This window comes from Heteronotia binoei, chromosome 7 (genome assembly GCF_032191835.1).
Source record: "Heteronotia binoei isolate CCM8104 ecotype False Entrance Well chromosome 7, APGP_CSIRO_Hbin_v1, whole genome shotgun sequence".
Lineage (NCBI taxonomy): Eukaryota > Metazoa > Chordata > Lepidosauria > Squamata > Gekkonidae > Heteronotia > Heteronotia binoei.
The window spans coordinates 129,654,571-129,678,497 of NC_083229.1; the positions used below are offsets into that span (position 1 = coordinate 129,654,571).

Here is a 23,927-nt window from a genome sequence, read left to right on the forward strand (position 1 = left end):
AGCTATGAATGGGAACTGGTCGGGGGAGGCGCCTCCTTTCTTTCTATCATCAAAGTTACAGCATTCCTACATTTGCTACCATGGAGTGGGAAAGGAGAAAGTGAGGTGAGAAATTAGAGGGGAGTTTTTAGCTTTGATATGCAGCTATGAGAAAGGGCCATTGTCATGGAGAGAGGAAAAAATCAGCATTCAAATAAGTATAGAAATAGCATGCTTGACAGGGGGTTGGACTAGATGAAGAAGAAGAAGAAGAAGAAGAAGAAGAAGAAGAAGAAGAAGAAGAAGAAGAAGAAGAAGAAGAAGATGATATTGGATTTATATCCCGCCCTCCACTCCGAAGAGTCTCAGAGCGGCTCACAATCTCCCCCACAACAAACACCCTGTGAGGTGGGTGAGGCTGGAGAGGGCTCTCACAGCAGCTGCCCTTTCAAGGACAACCTCTGCCAGAGCTATGGCTGACCCAAGGCCATTCCAGCAGGTGCAAGTGGAGGAGTGGGGAATCAAACCCGGTTCTCCCAGATAAGAGTCTGCACACTTAACCACTACACCAAACTGGCTCTCCAGTGACCCCGGATATCCCATTCCAATCTATGATTCTATTATTCTCTTCCTCTTCCAATGAATTCTGGGACTTTGACATTCCACATAGTCAGTGTAGCAATTTTGGTCACATAAAGAGACTTCTAAGTGGGCATCAGCACCTAGTAATTGAGGCTACTGCAAGCAGAAAGGGCAGAAGATGTTTTTAAAAGATGAAGAGTTGCATAAAGGCATATTTGTTAATTCGTCCTTGTCTCTGTATTGGCACCGTTTTTAGACAAAGCAAATGGCAATGTGAATTTAACATATTTTCCACTCAGTTTGTGGAGAAACATACGTTGTTTGTTTTTGTTATTTCCCTTAACTACACGCTGCCAAGGTAAGAACCATTAAGGTGTTCCATATGCTACTAAGGTACTGTTACCGAAAGAGGATGGCAGCGTAATTACATGGTGCAGCCTCCGAAATTTGAGTTTGGCAGGAGCAGAAGAATCCATCAGAGTTTCAGATTGATCCAAGTGACCCTGAGCTTTTATTGCTGCTGATTTTGGGGGGAAATGACAGAATGCCAAGTTGTTGCAAAGGGGGGGAAAAGAACAACACTGAATCCCCAAGAATCAGTGAGAAGGAACATACAACTTCCGTGACTGATTCTTTTGATACCAAGCCAGCCATGTTCTTTAACATGAGGCAAAAGCGCTTCAAGCCATTGCAGCTGCCTGCTTTTCCAAGGTGACTCCTGAACTGTTCCCTTGGTAGGGTTGCCAAGCCCCTCATCACGCTGGCGACATAGGGGGAGGTTCCCCCCGCCAGCCCAGGTGGGAGGTTGCCAACCCACTGGCCCACATTGGGCTGGCGGGGGGAACCTCCCCCTATGTCACCGGTGTGATGACATCACCCGGAAGTGACATCTTCGTGCCCGTGACATCGTTCTTACTGGTTCCTGCTTCGCGCAATTGGGTTCCTGAGAAGGAGGAAGTGAGAGGATGGAAATGCGTTTGAGATGTTTTAGGGGATTCTATAAAGTTGTTTTATTCTTGAGAATTCTTGAGAGCTTTATAAGGGTTTAAGCTGTGGGAGTTTTCAGAGGGATAATTCAGGTTTCACTATATTTTGTATATTTATAGTTTTTGGAAGCCACGTTGAGCCACAAAGGAAAGGATGTGTGTGGGGAATGGAAATATTCTAAATATAAATGAATGCAGTAGACACAGAAATAATGCTAACATTGTACACATGGAAGAAAAAATGTACAAGGAACATAAAGTGGTACAGAAAGAAGCACTTGGGGCTCAGTTTGCACAACTGGAGAGGGAGAATTCCAAGGGGAAACAGTGAGGTCATGAAATTTGGTAGCCTTCAAGTCTATTGCAGCCCGCCATCCTCATACAGTGACCCATTAGTGACTTCTCAACCTACCTTGCTTGGTGCTGCAGAAACCAAGGAATTGTCCAGTGCCAGGCCAGACATTCAGCGTGGCTGGTGATCTTGGTGGGTCACAAATTGTATTGGTCTGAATTACACAGAAGTTAAATCTGGAGTCCAAGCACAGTTCCACACTTTAATAAGAAGGGCCCTGTTGAATCAGACTAATGATCCATCTAGCCCAGCATCTTGTCTCACACAGTGGCCAACCAGTTCTTCTGGCAAACAAACGATAGGGCACAGAAGTCAAGGCCTTCCCTGATATGGAACAGTCACAAACACGTCCTTGTCAGGGCTGGTCCAACCTCTAGGCAAACCTAGGCAAACACCTGGAGTGCCAGTTTCTGAGAGGTGCCAAAAAGGCGAGAGGACAGAGGAGTGTCTCTTCAAGTCTGTGTCAAGCATGCGGGTTCAATGATGAGTTGAAGTTGATACAAAGACTACGTTTATTGATAGACCGATACTTTGGTGTAACAGGTTCTTGATAGTAATGCTGCCAATACATTGATACAATACTTTTAAGGCTTACTTCAAAAGGATTCCAAGGGATGGGGGTGCGGGGTAGCATTCACACATAAACTATCATAAATGTCTACGTTCCCATAGTGTTATCAGGACTTCGTCCTTGCTTTCCCCAGATGTCTTGTACTCCCTTACAGGAATGTATGGGAAGGTGCTGATTACTTGGTTTCAGTTCTCACTACTTCTAAATTTAAGGCATAAAGCAAGACAGGGGGAAGGGAAAGAATAACAAGCTAACAAATTTGGATCCTCCATGATACTTCACAGACCAGGTTTAGGCAGGACCCTATAACAATCAATTATTAATGGAATTTCACCATGCTTAACAGTCTGAAGGAAAGCTTAGTGTTATGTGCTTCTAAGATCTCCATGTCAGTTGACTTTTGTCTTGTGTAGCTGTTACGATGAAACATAGAAGGCTTATGAAGAGCTTATCTTTCATATTTACATTGTTCTTTTTGAATGCCCAGTATGTAAAATGTTCATTCTAGATTTTCAATGTGTTGAAAGGGGGGGTGGGAGCAAAGTTCTAGTTTGCCTGGGACATCAGAAAACCGTGGGCCAACCCTGAGCCTTGGGTGTTCCTGATTTTCCTGATTTATCAAGATAAAAGAGATGGAACTCCAGTAGATGGTGCATGCTTTGTTCTAGGCCCTGTTGTACAGGAAGGGCGGGGTAAAAATGAAAATAAATAAATAAAATCTGTCCCATTCACCACCTTAAAAAAGATCTTTGTGATCTCATTGATTCATTCTGCAACTACATATTCATATTCTGCAACTACAGAATAGCTGAGGCTATTCTTCCTTGACAGTTTTGGTCATAAAAGGTTCCTTTTTTTCAGCTGTTTTAAAAACATGTGGATCAGCATGTTACTTAGGGAAAAGGGGGGTATATGTAAAAGAGAGAGATGGAAAGAGAGTGAGATCTAAGCACATTTTAATTACCTAGTAAATTCACTGGGCCAAAGCCAGACAAGGTAACTTAGTTAACTGGCTAACTGTACCTGCTGATTCTTTCTTATACTGGCAGAGAGAGAGAGAGAGAGAAAGAGAGAAATGTATCACACAGTGGTTTTCTTCAGCTTTATCAATGAAATGCTATACATGCCACTATACAAAAATGAACCGTCCGAGGAATCTGTGCTACATCTCTGATAACCCTGAAATGCTGCTGAAATGCAATCTTTCTGTAAGGTTCTTCCAGTTATTGACCCAATTCACCAATTATCATATTAAAAGAGTAAAAAGTTTATTGGATTCAGATACAGAGCACTTGCCTTCTGCTGCGGACAGCCAAAGCCAGGAATGACAAAAGCAAAAACAAAGCATACAGTTATAGTTTAAAAATGCACACAAAAAGTGTCCTGCCAACCTAGGGCTAGTTCTCATAGATGGCACCACGTAGAGCTAATTGGAGGATCAAGGTCAATGGCTGAGTCCTCCTTTTGTGTTACCAAGCAATGCGATAAGTACCAGTTCAGTCTAGACTACAATGGGCTACACACATACCTTCCTCCCTCTTCCACATGCACATTTCTTAGTGGTTACATAGCTATGTCTGTTGCCAGTGGCCAGAGTTAAAAGTTTTAGAGTTTAGAACTCAGAGATCTGTTAGACAAGCATGATAATCAGATTTCTCATGAACCAGGAGGTCATGTCAGAAGACACATAGAATGTCATCTTACAGAAACAGCATGTCAGGCCCATCCTGACATTATCCAGTATTCTGAACCTGGTAGAGAGGCAACAAGAGTCACAAGGATGTGTTGAAATCCACAAGGATGCTTGGGATTTTGGTCCCTCCAGAGATTGTAGATAACATCTAAAATGGCATTTCTAACTAGAGCAGCAAGCTTTTGTTGGTTAAATTGGTAGACACAGCAGCAAGCTTTTGTTGATCGCTTTGTGGGTCATTTTTCACCGTGTTGCTATCAGTTAAGGGACTATCTTGTTTATTTTGAGGTTCTGTTGATTATGATGTCATATGTGTATTCCTGTGTTGAGCTGTATTCTGTTTAATTGGTTGCATATATACTCCCATGAGGATCATCTGATCAAAAGGAAGGGATTGTCAGGATGAGTCTGCCATTTTAAAAATATGTTTTCTCATAGACATGAACTCGGGTAACATTGCTTATTCTGGACTCTGGACTTTGTAACTTTTGTTTCTTATAGTTCATAGAATCATAGGGTTGGAAGGGACCTCCAGGGTCATCTAGTCCAACCCCCTGCACAATGCAGGAAACTCACAAACACCTCCCCCTAAATTCACAGGATCTTCATTGCTGTCAGATGGCCATCTAGCCTCTGTTTAAAAACCTCCAAGGAAGGAGAGCTCACCACCTCCCGAGGAAGCCTATTCCACTGAGGAATCACTCTAATGATCAGGAAGTTCTTCCTAATGTTGAGCCGGAAACTCTTTTGACTTAATTTCAACCCACTGGTTCTGGTCCTACCTTCTGGGGCCACAGGAAACAATTCCACACCATCCTCTATAGATGGACAGCCCTTCAAGTACTTGAAGATGGTGATCATATCACCTCTCAGCCACCTCCTCTCCAGGCTAAACATCCCCAGCTCCTTCAACCTTTCCTCATAGGACTTGGTCTCCAGACCCCTCACTATCTTTGTCGCCCTCCTCTGGATCCCTTCCAGCTTGTCTATATCCTTCTTCAAATGTGGTGCCCAAAACCACCAAAGACACATCTATTTAACCACTCAGACATGAGGAGGTGGCTGGGGGAGAAAGTATGCTTTGTAGTTGATTGTGTTCTAGACATGGCTGGCTAGCCATCAGGTTGCTGTAGCAATGAAGCAGGACAGCTCAGCAGTTGACCTTGATACTCTAAATAGCTGTAGGTACCACCTTCTGTGGGAACAAGTGCTTGGTTGGTGGGAGACGCTTTGTGCACACTTTTTTTACTGTAATTTTGCTAACCATCATTCCTGGCTTTGGCTGTCTACAGCCCGAGGCTCTGCTCCATATATGATTCCAATAAACCTTTACTCGTTTACAAGGAGAATTGGTCATTTGGGTCAATAAATGGCAAAACCTTACAGGGATCATGTTTGCAGACTGCAGGTGCTGTTATGCCTTCCCCCTTGAAACATCCTGGGGGACTCTATGGGCTTCATTGAAGGCCCTGTGTGTGCTGATGGAGTACTTACTTGCAAGTTTCCGCAGTCGCACTTCCCTAGGCCTAGCAAATGAAGAATCCCAGTCACAGCTTGACATTGAATCCTAGAGAAGCTAAATTCACAGGAACCCATTTTTCCTGCCCTAAGGGCCTCTTTTCAAGTGCAGAAAAAAAATTAACTTCCCTAAAGTGGATTAGTACAAAAACCTTGACTTCTGGGGGGTTTTTGGATGAAATATCAACATTATAACTCTACTGAAACAATGAACCAAAATGTTAAGGGCATTCTTCTTCAGTATCTTGTAGCGGTGGGAGCCATTTTGTCAAAATTATGAACCTGTTAAAAGTTCTTGCTCCAGACAGTGGGAAAAATGTGGAAGTAAAAGAAGAAATGCCACGACTGCAACAGTCACTTAAATCGTGTCTGGAGAACATGCTTAATTTTCAGCATAAAATGCTGTGAGGTGCCGATGTTGGGAAAATGCAATGGGGGTCCAACTAGGGGTGTCAGGCTGGTCAAATGTAATCAAAATCATGGTGGACAGGATTGAATGCTGAGATGGAGCCTACTGCCCATAGCTCCAGTCTCTGTAAAAGTCTAAGGCTAAGGAGTAGAGGGTGAACCTACCCTAATATTTTCACCGAGCTATTGCCACATAATGAGGGGAATGCTCTCAGTTGAAGGAGGTGTCTTGACCAACTCAGGATCTATGGTAGTCCTGTGAGATACAAGTACACGGGACTGCCAGAGGGCAAGAATGAGCACAAAAACAAAAAATGTCAGCCATGTTGCAACATTGCCTTCTATCTTATTGGTGGTGGGCAAGTCCAGTCAAGTCCCCATAGGTGGTGACCCCATAGGGCAAGGTTATGAAACATAAGGCCCGGGGGATGGAACCAGCCCATCGAGAGCTCTTATACAGTCCACGAGCCACTGGTGCAACTGAGGGGAAAGGAGGGTGCTGGGGTGGGGGGGGGGAAAGGATGGAACCACTCTGATTGTTGCTTCAGCACTGAAGAACCACTTCATCTGCAGCAGTCAGGAAGACCCCCCCCCTTTGCTTCAGAGGCATCTTGAGAGCTGCCAGATCTGCATTCATGCCAGCTCAGGGTTCTGAGGCAGCTGGGCCTCCCTCCGTCATGAACACCTGGTAGCCTTCAGCCTTATGCGGCTGCTGCCTCATGGGGGACAGTGCCAGTGATCTCTAGCTATATTGGTCATTGGGTGGGCTGGGGCCTCTACTACTTGTGTGACTTCGTGCATGCAGTACCCTCTCCCCATCAGACAATCCAGTGGCCTTCAGCCTGGGGTAGTTGCTGCCACATGGGGACTTTACAGTTTGAACAATCTCTGGCTTGAACCCCCAGCATCGTCCCACCACAGACCACCTGATGGTCTAGGCCAAAGGCGGCCGCTGTTGCGCTGGTGTCTCTGGCTTTGCTTGGCCTGGGTTCCACCATGCATGGGCCTTATTTATTAATTTTAGTCCCATTCAGAGGTCACCCTATCTCAAGGAGGGCTCAGGGTGGATAACGGCATTATAAACAATATAAAATAACAATTAAAACATGTGAATAAAATAAAAGACAATTCAATCGTAGGCAGTTTTTGATGGCGGCTCAGTTGGCGCATGTTGTACGGCCTAAGAATCAGTCGGCACACGTCGTATGGACTACGAATCAGCCTTACAGCAAAAGTAATTTAATATTACGACAGAGGTGGCACTCCAGCATAGAGCCGGCCAATGGAGTAGAATGCCTGATAGTGTCGGACGGCCACTGCCTCAACTAAAGGCCTGGTGGAATAGCTCCGTTTTATAGGCCCTATGAAAAGGTAACAGTTCAGTAAGGGCCCAGATCTCAAGGGGGAGCTGATTCCACCAGGCTGGGGCCTTGTGCCTGAGCCACTGCCCCCCGCTTCTCCAGGCAGCAGGGTTAGTTCTAGACCCTGCCAGTCTCCTTCCGTGGTGGCTAGGGGCAGGGGGGAGCCCGCGACACTCAGCCCCTTTGTGCTTTTACCCTGGGGGCTGGGCTCACAGGATTGGTGGCAGGAGCAGACTGAGGAAGGGGTTTGCCCTCCCCCCCTTCCAGGCAGCGCAGTGATGTCAGCCCACCACTGCACCTTTGGCTCTCCAGTCAGCCCATGTGGATTTTCCTCTGCACTCCCCCCAGCCCCTGGGGCCTCGCAGTGAGGAAACACCAACTTGAAGCTGTCCTTTATAAAACTTGTATCTCTGGTACCTGGCAGTATGTTTTATGGCACACATGGCCCCGTCTCACAAAGTGACATTCATGTCAGATCTGGCCCTCACGACAAATGGATTTGATACCTTTCAAGTTGAGAGAGGAGCAACACTGGCTTGCCACTGCCTGCCTCTACACAGCAGCCCCAGACTTCTCTGGGGGCTCCCCATCCAAATACTAACCAGGGCCATTGCTGCTTAGCTTGCAAGATCTTCTGAGATAGGGCTCCAGGTCAGGGTTGTATGATATTGCCCAGTGCAGAGAGCCAGTTTGGAGTAGTGGTTGAGTGTGCGGACTCTTATCTGGGAGAACCGGGTTTGATCCCCTACTCCTCCACTTGCACCTGCTGGAATGGCCTTGGGTCAGCCGTAGCTCTCTTACCTGGGAGAACCGGGTTTGATTCTCCACACCTCCACTTACAGCTGCTGGAATGGCCTTGGGTCAGCCTGAGCTCTCTTATCTGGGAGAACCGGGTTAGATTCCCCACTCCTCCACTTGCACCTGCTGGAATGGCCTTGGGTCAGCCGTAGCTCTCTTATCTGGGAGAACCGGGTTTGATTCTCCACACCTCCACTTGCAGCTGCTGGAATGGCCTTGGGTCAGCCAGAGCTCTCTTATCTGGGAGAACTGGGTTTGATTCTCCACACCTCCACTTGCACCTGCTGGAATGGCCTTGGGGCAAGCACAGCTGTCTTATCTGGGAGAACCGGGTTTGATTCTCCACACCTCCACTTGCAGCTGCTGGAATGGCCTTGGGTCAGCCATAGCTCTCTTATCTGGGAGAACCGGGTTTGATTCTCCGCACCTCCACTTACAGCTGCTGGAATGGCCTTGGATCAGCCATAGCTCTCTTATCTGGGAGAACCGGGTTTGATTCTCCACACCTCCACTTGCAGCTGCTGGAATGGCCTTGGGTCAGCCATAGCTCTCTTATCTGGGAGAACCGGGTTTGATTCTCCGCACCTCCACTTACAGCTGCTGGAATGGCCTTGGGTCAGCCTGAGCTCTCTTATCTGGGAGAACCGGGTTGGATTCCCCACTCCTCCACTTGCACCTGCTGGAATGGCCTTGGGTCAGCCGTAGCTCTCTTATCTGGGAGAACCGGGTTTGATTCTCCACACCTCCACTTGCAGCTGCTGGAATGGCCTTGGGTCAGCCAGAGCTCTCTTATCTGGGAGAACTGGGTTTGATTCTCCACACCTCCACTTGCACCTGCTGGAATGGCCTTGGGGCAAGCACAGCTGTCTTATCTGGGAGAACCGGGTTTGATTCTCCACACCTCCACTTGCAGCTGCTGGAATGGCCTTGGGTCAGCCATAGCTCTCTTATCTGGGAGAACCGGGTTTGATTCTCCGCACCTCCACTTACAGCTGCTGGAATGGCCTTGGATCAGCCATAGCTCTCTTATCTGGGAGAACCGGGTTTGATTCTCCACACCTCCACTTGCAGCTGCTGGAATGGCCTTGGGTCAGCCATAGCTCTCTTATCTGGGAGAACCGGGTTTGATTCTCCGCACCTCCACTTACAGCTGCTGGAATGGCCTTGGGTCAGCCATAGCTCTCTTATCTGGGAGAACTGGGTTTGATTCTCCACACCTCCACTTGCAGCTGCTGGAATGGCCTTGGGTCAGCCATAGCTCTCTTATCTGGGAGAACCGAGTTTGATTCTCCACACCTCCACTTACAGCTGCTGGAATGGTCTTGGGTCAGCCATAGCTCTCACAGGAGTTGTCCTTGAAAAGGCAGCTGCTGTGAGAGCCCTCTCAGCCCCACCCACCTCACAGGGGGGAGAAGATCTAGGAGATTCTAAGCCGCTCTGAGACTCTGATCCAGAGAGAAGGGTGGGGTATAAATCTGCAATTTTCTTCTTAATCAGCTTGTAAACATAGAAATGCGGTGGGGGGGATTGTTTCTCTAAAAACCCTCTTCTGTAAACACTGATGTGGAATATCCCAAAGATGGTCTCATAATGTTTGCAAATGTCTGAGATATTTGATATCTGTATTTGATATCAGATGACATTTGATAGCTTACGATATTAATAACATATCAATGAAAACATTGTGTCGAACGTGTTAACAATAACCATAAACGGATTACTTGAAAGAATAGTCAAGATCTGGCTGCTTTTGACAGGAGGGTTGTATTAACTCGTCCAGCTCATTTCTTTTTGTTTTCAAAGGCAGTCACTGTGAGGCCTTTTGAAGTTGACATTTTAGTTGTTCCTGTTTCATTTGTGTCATTTATATACCATTTATACACAACGGATACATAAATGCAGTTGAAAATGGGTACATTTTATGGGGAAAATTCAACACAAGAAAACAGAACGAAATAATGACAAATGTATTTGAATCACACAAGGAAGGAAGGAAGGAAATCATACTAGATATTTTCAGGTTAAGCCAGCAGGGATAAGAAATGTGATGGTCTCTCTGTTTAATAGATGCCATGACCAGTGTTCCCTCTAAGCTGCAGAGTCTTGTGAGCAAAAATTCTACTTTGTGAGCTACTGGCCTTAATGTTATGAGCTGCTGCATCAATTAGTGTGCTCTGGGGGGGGGGGGTCATCCTTCCTGAGCTAAGACAGAAATTTGTGAGCTGGAGGCTAAAAATCTGTGAGCTAGCTCATGCTAACTCAGCATAGAGGGAATCCTGGTCATAATATTTACTACCTAACTACAGATGTGTGTATGTAAAGTGTCATCCGGTCACAGCCGACATGGCAACCCCAGTAAGGGGTTTTCACGACAAGTGGGAAGCAGGGGTGTTTTTTTTATTGTCTTCCTCTGCAAATTCTTCATCATCCATCCAAATACTGACCCTGTTTAGTTGTTGTTGTTTTTTGGGGGGGGGGCGTTGAGATTTGACAAGATTGGACGATATCAGGACTGCCAGCATTTAGGTTCCCCTGCATTTGAGGCCTTCGATCCACCCCCAGCCAGTGGCTGGCAAGGGAAACCCAAGCCCCAAACACAGACATCACTGTGTGACTTCCCTGACACAATGACAACACCTTTCAGGTGACATCATCATGCCAGGCTAGGGTTGCCAAGTCCAATTCAAGAAATATCTGGGGACTTTGGGGGTGGAGCCAGGAGAGATTAGGGGTGGAGCCAAGATCAAGGCTGTGACAAGCATAATTGAACTCCAAAGGGAGTTCTGGCCATCACATTTAAAGGGACGGCACACCTTTTTAAATGCCTTCCTTCCATAGGAAATAATGAAGGATAGGGGCATCTTCTTTTGGGGCTCATAGAATTGGACCCCCTGGTCCAATCTTTTTGAAACTTGGGGGCTATTTTGGGGAGAGGCACTAGATGCTATACTGAAAATGTGGTGCCTCTACCCCAAAAAACACCCCCCCCCGAGCCCCAGATACTCACTGATCAATTCACCATGATTTTCTATGGGAATAAATCTCCATAGGGAATAATAGTTCCCAGAAGACATTTCCCTCCCCTCCCCCGGCTTTCTGACGACCCTGAAGTGGGGGGAGGGCTTCCAAACCAGGGGATCCCCTGCCCCCGCCTGGGGATTGGCAATCCTATGCCAGGACATTGCAAGGGACTCTTTGGTTATTTGGGCAAACTGTATGGTTTTGAGGGCAAAAAGCCCATAGAGTTTCACCCAAATGCCAGAGTGGCCCCGTGTGATGTCCCCCTCCCACCCCAGAATGTTCCCCAGTCTGCCCCCCCCCCCACCAGGAAGGCAAGGGGACCTGGCAACTCTAGTTAGCATACATCATGCTACAGCTAACACCAACCAAATCAACAACTCTGTAATCTGAATCGATCCAGGTGGGCGGCCATGTTGGTCTGAAGCAATAGAACAAAGTAGGAGTCCAGTTGGTCTTAAAGGTGTACTGGACTCCTACTTTGTTCTGTCATCTAAAGCATTCACATTTGGGGTAAAGATTTGCTTTGAACATCTGAATAACAAACATTGAATTACTGAGCATTTATTTCAGCTTTCATACCAAGGGAGAAATAGTATTGTCATCACAAGGAATACTCCCTGATCAACGCCCCACAATTTGTAAAGGTATTATCCAAATAATTCTATCTTGATTCGTCGTAGGTATCTTCCATTTGAAAGTGCCTGAGTCCTCCCTTGTTGGTTCAGCCATTGGAAGAATCAGAGCGGTGGACCCTGACTCTGGGAAAAATGCAGAGATTGAGTACACAATTGTTCCAGGAGATGGAGGGAACCTGTTTGACATCAGCACAGACGAGAACACACAAGAAGGTGTCATCAAGTTGAAAAAGGTACTTAGCAGACATGTAAGATAAATCAGTAGCCAACTTCAAAAATTAGGAAATAAGAGGCAGTGTCCACGCTGGTGTCCATATGTTTCCGGTTTTTGGGCAGCTACGCCACAAACCTAAGATAGGAGCTAGGCTACAAAAATTGTTCATTTAAGGGTTGGTCTTCAGAACTCTGAGGGGCTCTTTCTTTTGCAGTGTGGCACCCAAGAATGATGTTCTTGATTGGTCCACCTGATGATAAAGAGGTTTTTTTGTCATTAGTTAAGGGAAAGGAAAGGTTCCCTGTGCAAGCAGCAGTCGTTTCCGATTCTGGGGTGATGTTGCTTTCACAATGTTTCCACGGCAGACTTTTTACGGGGGGGGTTGCCATTGCCTTCCCCAGTCATCTACACTTCCTCCCTCACCAAGCTGGGTACTCATTTTACCGACCTCAGAAGGATGGAAAGGCTGAGTCAACCTCAATCCAGCTACCTGAAAACCCAACTTCCACGGGGATCAAACTCAGGTCGTGAGCAGAGCTTAGGACTGCAGTACTGCAGCTTTAACACTCTGAGCCACAGAGCTCTTATATATTAGTTAAGGAGGTCTTACTAAAATCAGGACTTATCCAGACAATTCATGCTAACCCTTCCCCCCCTTCCTGAATTGTTCCCTCTTTAACAGTGGGGAGTCAAATTTGACCCTCTGTTGCTCTACCATGGGTGTTTTGGACTTTGGGGTGATGTGTGCCGAATGGATGTTTTGCTCTATTGGATGTGAAAGTACTTGCAGAAGTCTGCAACTAGCATTCAACATATTTGAATGCAACCCTAAGCTTTAGTGACGTGCCCCAAACCTTTAAAAAAGAAAGATTGCCTGGGTGTATGTACTTTGCTCTCGAGAGCAAAAACACACAGTGTTGGACTGGATGGGTCATTGGCCTGATCCAACATGGCTTCTCTTATGTTCTTATGTGACACAGAGTGTTGGGCTGGAGGGGCCACTGGCCTGATCCAACATGGCTTCTCTTATGTTCTTCTGTGACACAGAGTGTTGGACTGAATGGGCCGTTGGTCTGATCCAACATGGCTTTTCTTATGTTCTTATGTGACACAGAGTGTTGGACTGGGGGGGCCATTGGCCTGATCCAACAGGGCTTCTCTTCTGTTCTTATGTGACACAGAGTGTTGGGCTGGATGGGCCATTGGCCTGATCCAACATGGCTTCTCTTATGTTCTTATGTGACACAGAGTGTTGGACTGGGGGGGCCACTGGCCTGATCCAACATGGCTTCTCTTATGTTCTTATGTGACACAGAGTGTTGGACTGGAGGGGCCATTGGCCTGATCCAACATGGCTTCTCTTATGTTCATCACTATGGGACAGAAGCAGTATTGAACAAGGTCTGTGCTCACCGGACAAGGTCGTTAGACAACCATCCTGCTTATGCTGCTGCCTCAGGAGCAATTGACTGTAGGGGAGGAGGATTAAAAGAGGCAGCTGCTGAGCACCCATTTCCATTCCCTATTTAGATGGGCAGGTGGACAGATTCATGACAGAGACGTTCATCATTGGCTACTAGCCATGGGGAATAACAAACCCTTTCAGATTCAAATGCAGCATACCTCTGAAACCCACTACCTGAGCAGCAACATCTGTGGAAGGCCTCGGCCTTTGTGCCCTGTTTATTGGCCCTCCAAGGCAATTGGTTGCCCACTGGGTGAAAAATGATGTTGGAGCAGTATTTATGGGACCACCTCCTCCACTATGTCCCTATGGTCTAATGGTCAAAATGTATTGGCGTTTCCTGGACCGAGAGAGAGGTCTGGCTGTCCTCAGCAAGGGCCAGGACCTTTTCAGGTTTATGATTTATTTTAGTTAATTGATTATACTAGTTTGTATAAGACTGCATTTATTATTTACTGTTTGGTGTAGTGGTTAAGTGTGTGGACTCTTATCTGGGAGGACCAGGCTTGATTCCCCACTCCTCCACTTGCACCTGCTGGAATGGCCTTGGGTCAGTCACGACTCTTGTAGGAGTTGTCCTGGAAAGGGCATCTGCTGTGAGAGCCCTCTCAGCCCCACCACCTCACAGGGTGTCTGTTGTGGGGGGAGAAGATAAAGGAGTTTGTAAGCCGCTCTGACTCTCTGATTCAGAGAGAAGGGCGGGGTATAAATCTTCTTCTTCTTCTTCTTCTTCTTCTTCTTCTTCTTCTTCTTCTTCTTCTTCTTCTTCTTCTTCTTCTTCTTCTTCTTCTTCTTCTTCTTCTCCTCCTCCTCCTCCTCCTTCTCCTCCTTCTCCTCCTTCTCCTTCTCCCTCTCCTTCTCCTCCTCCTCCTTCTTTTTCTCCTTCTTCTCCTCCTCCTCCTTCTTCTCCTTCTCCTTCTCCTTCTCCTCCCAGAGCCTGGCATTAGCTGTGATGGGGCAATTTGTTAAATTGAAATAATAATAATAATAATAATAATAATAATAATAATAATAATAATAATAATAATAATAATAATAATAATAATAATAATATGTTTTTAAACAGAGACTATATGATCATCTGACAGCAATGAAGATCCTGTGAATTTAGGGGGAGGTATTTGTGAGTTTCCTGAGTTGTGCAGGGGGTTGGACTAGATGACCTTGGAGGGCCCTTCCAACTCGATGATGGTGATGATGATGACAGCAGCAGCAGCAACAATAGATGGACCACGAGGCTCATCCGGCAGAACTCTGATTAAAGTTCTTTTCCATCCATCCTATTCATTTGAAGCAGCCTAACAGTCCAATCTTGTCAGAGCTTGGAAGCTAAGCAGGGTTTGCTGTGGTTGGTACTTGGGGGAGAGACCACCAAGAAAGGCTGCGGTTGTTATGTAGAGGGTGGCCATGGCAAACTACCTCTGCTCATCTGTTGCCTTGGAAACCCCGTGATCTTGGAGTCACCAGGAATCTGTTATGACTTGATGACATACTGTTGTTATTCATTTAAGTGATCATGGCCATTCCTGATTTTTAGCAAAATCCATGTAATGTAGTTCACTGGAGAGTTTATTTTAGGAGTGGGAACTACTGTGGGAGCTAGGGTTGCCAACCTCCAGTTGGTTTCTGGAAATCCCCTGAGTTTACAGCTGATCTCCAGGTGACAGAGATCAGTTCAGCTGGAGAAAGTGGCTGCTTTGGAAGGTGGGCTGCACAGCCTTATAGCCCATTAAAGTCCCTCCCCAAACTTCTTCCTCCTTAAGCAACAGCTCAAAATCTCCAGGAATGTGCCAGTCTGGAATTGGCAACCCATATGGGCCTCTTCTAGAGTCCTTGTAGGAGCTTTGGAGTCCACGTGTGAACATTCTAGGTACCTGGCTGGAAGGCAGCATTTGCAGGAAGTCATACGAGTGAAAAGCTGTGGGGGCAGAGGTGGAACATATTCCCTGCGAGCTTCCTGTCTGCCGCAGAGCAGAGGCTGAGGACTCCTGTAGGTGTGCTCACTTGTGTGTGTGGACAATGCACCGAAATCAGCTGCTTCAGGGTTTTTGTGTTGGTGAAAAAAAGGGTTCACATTGACCTTCTAGCCCGTGATAGCCATTATGAGTAGGGATGGGCATGGGCCAGGCCGTCGACCTAATTCTTGCACAGACTGGTGGGTTGGTCCATGGTCCATTCACCTGCTCCATGCATTTCTCCTTTTGGTGGACCACCCATAGACTGCATATTGATTTCCATCAGTCTGTTTGGTCTGCTGGAGTGGTCTTTGCAGCCTTTTTTCTGTAGTCACAACGTGGCAGGAGGACTGGGTGAGTAAACTGAAATCATTTCAGGTTTAAATGCAGGGGCCATTCAACATGATCCCACTTTTGCACATGGACCCCAGGATCTCCCGCTTCCCCCAAGCCAATCTGCACACCTTGGTGGGCAGCTAGAAGGGCATCCTGGGACAGACCACTGCTCTGGCTCTTAACTTGCAGGGGATCCATTTGATATGCTCCAGAGCTGCACTTTCCTGGGGGCACCAGCTTTGGGAGGGCATAACTCAGCCCCCCTAAATCCAACCTTCACCAAGCTTGGTGGGCAGCTAGAAGACAGTTAGCTGGAGACTCACTGCAAGTGTGACTTCTCTAGTCCGCAGGGGAGCCATTTTACTGCATCTGGAAATCACAAATGTAATGAAAAATGGACCAGTCTTGTACTGTCAAGCATGCGGGTTCAATGACGAGTCAAAGTTGATACAAAGACTACGTTTATTGATAGACCGATACTTTGGCTCAAGCTGTAGCTTGAGAAGAATGAAACCAATACATTGATACACAACTTTTAAGATACACTTCAAAGAGATTCCTATGGGGGGGGAAGCAAAGGAGCGTTCACACATAGAATATCAAAACTAGATACATTCCCAGGGCGTTATCAGGCATTTGGCCTTGCAGCCCAGATGGCTCATCCTCCTGGAGGAGAATTTTGTGGGAAGGTGCTGATTGCTTTGTTCCCTCTAATTAACAGTCATAAAGCAAGAGAGGAGTCTAGAAAGGAAAACAAACTAGCAGCATTTGGTTCTCTGGGACATTACCCAGGCCTGCTTTCAGTCAGGCCCTAAACTAATTAGTTATTGATCAGAATTAGCCATGCTTGACAGGTACATGAAAACTCGTGGACCACAAACCCATATGAACTTCCATTCCTTTTGTCTGTGTGCATCCCTCATTCTGAGACTGCCTCGCTGTGGCCGATGGGAAGCTGTGGGGGTGGAGCAGGCTGGAGGATGCGGGGCGGCGGTGGGAGGTGCTGGCAACCCTATCAGGGAGTCATGGAACATCTGAATGGGGGACCCATAGCAGTTATCATCTAAGTATGGTTGGGAATACTTGTACACAGCCAAGGATATTCCAAAATGGTTCAGTTAGTCAAGTGAATGGCTTGCTGTCTGCAAAGCAGAACTTCGAAAAACGCTGTAAATGCAAATGGAATGCTTTGGAATTTTATAAATCTGACAACCAGGCATTTTTTCATAGCAGGAACTCATTTGCATATTAGGCCATGCCCCCTGAAGTGGCCAGTCCTCCTGGAGCTTGCAGTAGGCCCTGGACGAAGAGCCCTGTAAGCTCTTGGAGGATTGGCTACATCGGGGTGTGTGGCCTAATATGCAAAGGAGTTCCTGCTACAAAAAAAAGCCCTGCTGACAACAGAAGGATGTAGACAAGCTGGAACGGGTCCAAAGGAGGGTGACAAAGATGGTGAGGGGTCTGGAGACCAAGTCCTATGAGGAAAGGTTGAAGGAGCTGGGCATGTTTAGCCTGGAGAGGAGGTGGCTGAGAGGTGATATGATCACCATCTTCAAGTACTTGAAGGGCTGTCATCTAGAGGATGGTGTGGAATTGTTTTCTGTGGCCCCAGAAGGTAGGACCAGAACCAATGGGTTGAAATTAAACCAAAAGAGTTTCCAGCTCAACATTAGGAAGAACTTCCTGACCATTAGAGCAGGAATGGAACAGGCTTCCTCAGTGGAACAGGCTTCCTCGGGAGATGGTGAGCTCTCCTTCCTTGGAGGTTTTTAAGCAGAGGCTAGATGGCCATCTGACAGCAATGAAGATCCTGTGAATTTTGGGGGAGGTGTTTGTGAGTTCCCTGCATTGTGCAGGGGGTTGGACTAGATGACCCTGGAGGTCCCTTCTAACTCTATGATTCTATGATGCTATGAACAGTGGAATTTGGGTGCTGTTTTGTTTTGCTGGGGGGAGGTTTTGGAACTTGGACATACAGATTGTGTCTATGAAAGCAGAGAGGGAAAAGCCATTTTCAACACATCAGCTTTGTAAAAAGTTAGAATGTATGCAATTATTTTGTGTCATGGGTATCACAAATAAAAGACAGTTGTAGGCGCTATTGTTTTTTGCCTCTGGTCCAAACCATTTCAGGCTTGCTGTTAAATGCATGCATGCGATTTTCTAATGTTACATATGGGCATAATTCTTCGAGGTGGGTGTGTGTGTGTTAATAGAAAACAGGTTTGTCTGGAAGAAACGAGAAGCCAGACTCCACTCTTCCTTATGTTCAATAGGTATTGCAATCCAATGCTGCCGGGGGTGTCTGTGTGTGGAACACATCTCCAATTTCGTAATGTAATTTGTGGCTATTTGACTTGGAGCTTGGAGCCCGAGGTACAGCCTCTGTTAAACGCAACCTTCTCCTCTGTTGAGTCAAGAACTTTCGCTCCCAGCATCTTGTGTCTTCCAGCGCCACATGCTGGATGGCACCGAAATAGCAGCAGATAAACCAAAATGTCATCGGCGGCGCCGTGGGACGGTTGCCTGATTAGCATAGCAACCCATATATTTTTATGAGCTCTATGTAGATGAATACATATGGATAGTTCATAAAATTAATACTGCATTTCATGCATTACATCGGGCCTATAAAACCTGTGACCTGCCTGCAGTTATGCAGCCCACCAGGCTTGATGGAGGTTCAATAAACTCCCAGGTTTTGCCTTTTGTCAAAGGGGGAAAAAAACAATCAGGAAGTTCATGGCAGATGTTGCTCTATGGATGCTTGGCCGCCTTTGGCTTGGTAGAGCACAGGTTGAACGGCCCTGCATTACATCAACGAAGTGCATTTCAGACCGAGCAAAGGAACATCAGGTCAAAGATGTCCACCTGAAAGGTAGTAGAAAATTAAAAAAAGTAAAGATAGTCCCCTGTGCAAGCACCAGTCGTTTCCGACTCTGGGGTGATGCTGCTTTCACAGCGTTTTCACGGCAGACTTTTTACGGGGTGGTTTGCCATGGCCTTCCCCAGTCATCTACACTCCCCCCCCCCCCCCCGCAGCAAGCTGGGGACTCATTTTACCAGCCTTGGAAGGATGGAAGGCTGAGTCAACCTGGAGCCGGCTACCTGAACCAGCTCCCGCTGGGATCGAACTCAGGTCATGAGCAGCGAGCTCAGACTGCAGTACTGCAGCTTTACCACTCTACGCCACGGGGCTCTTAGCAGATAATAAATGCAGCTTTAAAAAGCATTCTTGCAAGAAATCCGTGGACAGTCGCTTCAGTGCAGTAGCTTGCCCATGGGTTCACCGTCACTTAGGGGAAGCGTGGATGCCGGGTGCTCTTTCCAAGTGTTACATGGCTAGTTACAAAAATGGCTAGTAAAGGAAATAAGCAAACAGGACAGAGATCGCAATTCATTTATGTTACATTCGAACACCCCCGAAGCTGCCTTATTCTGAATCGGACCATCAGTCCATCAAGGTCAAACCGGCAGTGGCTGTTCAGAGTCTCAGGCAGAGGTCTTTCCCATCGCCTGTTCCTTTTAACAGGAGACAGACGGTGGCTCAGTGGTAGAGCATCTGCTTGGGAAGCAGAAGGTCCCAGGTTCAATCCCCAGCATCTCCAACTAAAAAGGGTCCAGGCAAATAGGTGTGAAAAACCTCAGCTTGAGACCCTGGAGAGCTGCTGCCAGTCTGAGAAGACAATACTGACTTTGATGGACCCAGGGTCTGATTCAGTATAAGGCAGCTTCATTTGTTCATATGAGAGGCTGGAAATTAACCCTGGGAAATCCTGCATACAAAGCAGAGGCTGTTCCACTGAGCCACAGCTTTCCCAAGTGTTTAGGGTTGCCATTCTCCAGGTGGTGACGGGAGATCCCTTGCTATTACAACTGATCTGCAGATGACACGGATCAGTTCCCCTGGAGAAATCAGCTGCTTTGGAACCTGGACTCTGTGGCAATATACCCTGCTGAAGCTCCTCCCTTCCCCAAACCAGGCCTTCCTTAGGCTCCACCTCCAAACCCTGAGCTGGTGGCCCCAGTTATATTATGCACAGGGCTTTTTTTGTAGCAGGGACTCCTTTGCATATTAGGCCACACCCCCATGATGTAGCCAATCCTCCTGGAGCTTACAGTTGGTGCTGTAAGAAGAGCCCTGTAAGCTCTTGAAGGATTGGCTACATCGGGGGGGGTGTGGCCTAATCTGCAAAGGAGTTCCTGCTAGAAAAATAAAAAGCCCTGGTTTTGCATATGTAGAACGATCCAGCCAGCTTTTCCGCTCCATCTCTCCTCATCCCCCTCAGCCCACACCATGTGGCTTGATCCATGCAGGTCCCATGATCCTCAGCACAGCCTTCCAAGAGAACTTCCTCTTCCTTTTTGTTACCAATGGAAAAGCTCTCCCATCCGTGGGGAAACAGTACTTCCCAAATGTCATTTATGCAATGAAGCTGGGTGGAGTCTCAGGGGAGAAGCTGGTTCAGTGGTAGATCCTTTGCTTTTCAAGCAGAAGGTCCCAGGTCTATTCCCCCAGCATCCCCAGCTAGTAGGTAACATGAAAGACCTCTGGAGGGCCACTGCTGCTCTCGATAGATGATACCGACCTTAATCGACAAAGGGTCTATCTCAGTGTAATGCAGCAGATATGGGAGCAAAGTGAATATTGTTGGTCTCTTGTTCGTTCGTTCGTTTGTTCCCTTTCCATCTATATCCCGCCCATTCCAAATGGACTCAGGGCTAAGAGAAGATGACTGAAAAAAGGGACAGGTGAGTCTTCCGAGGGGCACGGGTTTAGTTCCACTGCACTTGTGGTGTCATGATGGAGAAGGGCCTCTCCCACATTGCCACCTGCCTGACCTCAGAAAGCAGGGGTACACAAAACAGGGCCTCAGAAGATAAGCATAGTGGTTGTTGGATATGTTCATAGTCCATATGGGAGTAGGATCAAGTATGCTGGTCCCAAGCAAGCCATGTAGGCCAGGGGTATCAAACTCATGAGGGCTGGATCTGACATAAAAGAGACCTTGTTGGGCCAGGCCATGTCTGGTTGGGCCAAGCCATGTCGAGCTAGGCTAGGCTTCCCAACACTCCCGCCCTGGCGGGGGACCCCTGAATTTGCAGCCTCCTCCGCCGCTCTCAAAAAATCTGGGGGCGGGGACGGGGGGGCGCGGGAGAGAGAACATATGTGTAGGCATCATGTTATTGTAGAGCTTCTGATCCGTTTTTAAAATGTGTCCCTTTAAGGCTGCACAGGAAACAGGAAGGGCTTCATGGGAAAGGGTCAGTAACAGTTTCCATGGAGAATGGCCCCTCCCTTTCTTTTCCTGTGCAGCCTTGCTTTCGTTTTCACAGCAAAGTTCTGCTGGAAGAAGATCTAGTAAGTATTTGTGTGTGAGAGAGAGGGAGGGGGCAGAGAGGGGGGATTCCCTGGTTTGGAGGCCCTCCCCCCCTTTAGAAAGCATGGGGGGGAGGGAAATATCTACTGGGCAGTCTATTATTTCCTATGGAGAACGATTCCCATACAGAATAATAGGGAATTGATCCATGGGTATTGGGGGCTCTGGGGGGGCTATTTTTTGAGGTAGAGGCACCAGATTTTTAGTATAGCATCTAGTGCCTCTCCCCAAAATACCCCCCAAGTTTCAAAATGATTGGACCAGAGGGTCCAATTCTATGAGCCCCAAAAGATGGTGCCCCTATCCTTAATTATTTCCTATGGAAGAAAGGCATTTAAAAAGGTGTGCTGTCCCTTTAAATGTGATGGCCAGAACTCCCTTGGAGTTCAATTATGCTTGTCACATACACACACACACACACACACACACACATATATATACTCTATATATAAACTTATATATACTCTATATATACTCTATATATAAACTTAAAACGTTAGCACTCATTGGTCTTAAAGATGCTTTCTTTGTATTTCTCCCATGGGATCCAGGGAACTGGGCAAAGGAAGCTCTGGCTTTTTCCTTCTTTCCCAAGGGACTTGTGGGGGGAGGAGCCTCAGTCAATAGAAGGAAGAGAGGCATGGCTCAGTAGCTCTGCTGCGCAATTGAGAGTGCCTGGCAAAGCAAGTGCCTGCCTCAGCCAATGGGAAAAAAAATAGAGGTTCTGTTCTGTAGCTCCTGTGCAATTGAGCAAGCCTTGCAAAGCAAGCTGTGATGCAGAAGGAAGCCAGATATAGGGAGAAGGAAGCAGATGACAGCCAGTTGCTCGGGGGTCTGATACGAGCCCTTCGGGGGCCTGATTCAGCCCCCAAATGGCACGTTTGACACCCCTGAGTAGGGGTTTTAAAGGCCAGCACTTTGAATTGTGCCTGGAAACAGCCTGGAAGCAAATGTCGCCTGGCCAAGGCTGGAGCGACGTGGTCCCTCTGGCCTTCTTCTCCACATCCTGGCTGACGCCTTCCGCACTAATTGGAATTTCCAAACACTTTTCTGACGTGCGGCAAATGCATTTCGCAGATCTTCAGAAGAATTCATGAAATGGCAAATTAGACATATCCAGAAGACGCAGTCAAGCTCCATCTCTAACTGTGACAAGAGATGAGACAGATGACCAGCTGCTCCCGATCAGGGCGTTTGTTTCTGCCGCGGCTCCTTTTTCTATCCCAAAAACCACTTAAGATACTATTTTAGACCTCTGCAGAGCCTTATATTCCACCATCTCCCTTATCTCCATTATCTCTCTTGTCTATCACATTTTTATCTTTCCTTTCCTCTGAGGAGCACAGAGCGACTTCTCCAATTCCGTTTTACCTTCACCACAACCGTGTTGGATATTTTAAGCTGTGCAAATGGACTTTCTTATAGCGACATTTTTGTTATTTCTTGCTCTTAACGTTGATGCAGTTTGACTCTTTAATCACAAAGGGTTTGCTGGCTCCATGCTTCAGTGGCTTGGGAAGTCACCGTTTCTTCGGAACGGAACCAAGGAGAGCAGATGGAGATAGCAGTCCTTCGTCGGGGCTGGAAAATATTGACAATGCAGAAATGTCTCTCTCTTTCCATTCACACACAGCTTGCTCTGTAGGTAAATATAGAAACTGTTTAGCTGTGCAAGTCCTTGCGGATACTGGACACTGCTGTGTGTCTCCCGCCGCTGTGCAAAGATTGTGAATGAATGGAAACAGTTTTTTTTCGCAGTGCTGCATCACAACATCTGAGCCGTGTTTTATTACTGCAACAATTTATTCAGTCGTTTCCAGGCTAACCTATATTCTTAGCTTTAAATTTTGAGTTAGAAAGGGAGGGAAATAAATAGGAAAGGCTCTATTGTTTAAATCTATTTGCCGGATTTGTTATTCAAGCAGTACATGTGTTCAGCCTCAAAATGGGACAAACCACACAGTATGGAATGAAATCTAGAAGTGCCACATCAGATTTCAGTGGACTGGAAACAGCACTTAAGGGCCCTTGCCTGGTTTTTCTTTCTATCTTATACTTCGTCATAACTCTAGCTGTCTTAACATAGGATGAGCCCTTTTAAAAGAAAGGGAGTTGCACTTTGCATGCATACCTTGCAGTAAGAACAGAAGAGAAGCCATGTTGGATCAGGCCAGTGGCCCCTTCAGTCCAACACTCTGTGTCACATAAGAACAGAAGAGAAGCCATGTTGGATCAGGCCAATGGCCCCTCCAGTCCAACACTCTGTGTCACATAAGAACAGAAGAGAAGCCATGTTGGATCAGGCCAATGGCCCCTCCAGTCCAACACTCTGTGTCACATAAGAACATAAGAGAAGCCATGTTGGATCAGGCCAATGGCCCCTCCAGTCCAACACTCTGTGTCACATAAGAACATAAGAGAAGCCATGTTGGATCAGGCCAATGGCCCATCCAGACCAAACCCCAGGTGCCATCAGGAGGTCCACCAGTGGGATTAGAATTTGAGAAGCCCTCCCACTCTTGTCCCCAAGCACCAAGAATATAGAGCATCACTGCACTTGATCTTAGCCAAAAGGTCGAGAAGCATTTTTACCTTTGTTCTCTCAGCACAATTTATATGGGTTGCTGTAACCGGCATTGGTTTTATCTGTATTGTTTTTGCTGGCTTTTACT

General features: G+C 46.9%; 1 protein-coding gene across 1 annotated transcript in view; it reads left to right on the top strand.

Annotated features, from left to right (window-relative positions):
* The window catches only part of CDH12 (cadherin 12), a 1,126,549-nt gene that overhangs the window by 1,046,894 nt on the left and 55,728 nt on the right, over positions 1-23,927 (top strand). Inside the window, exon 8 of the mRNA XM_060244300.1 lies at positions 11,950-12,137. Coding sequence (XP_060100283.1) covers positions 11,950-12,137 — 188 coding nt within the window. The remainder of the gene's footprint in view (positions 1-11,949; positions 12,138-23,927) is intronic.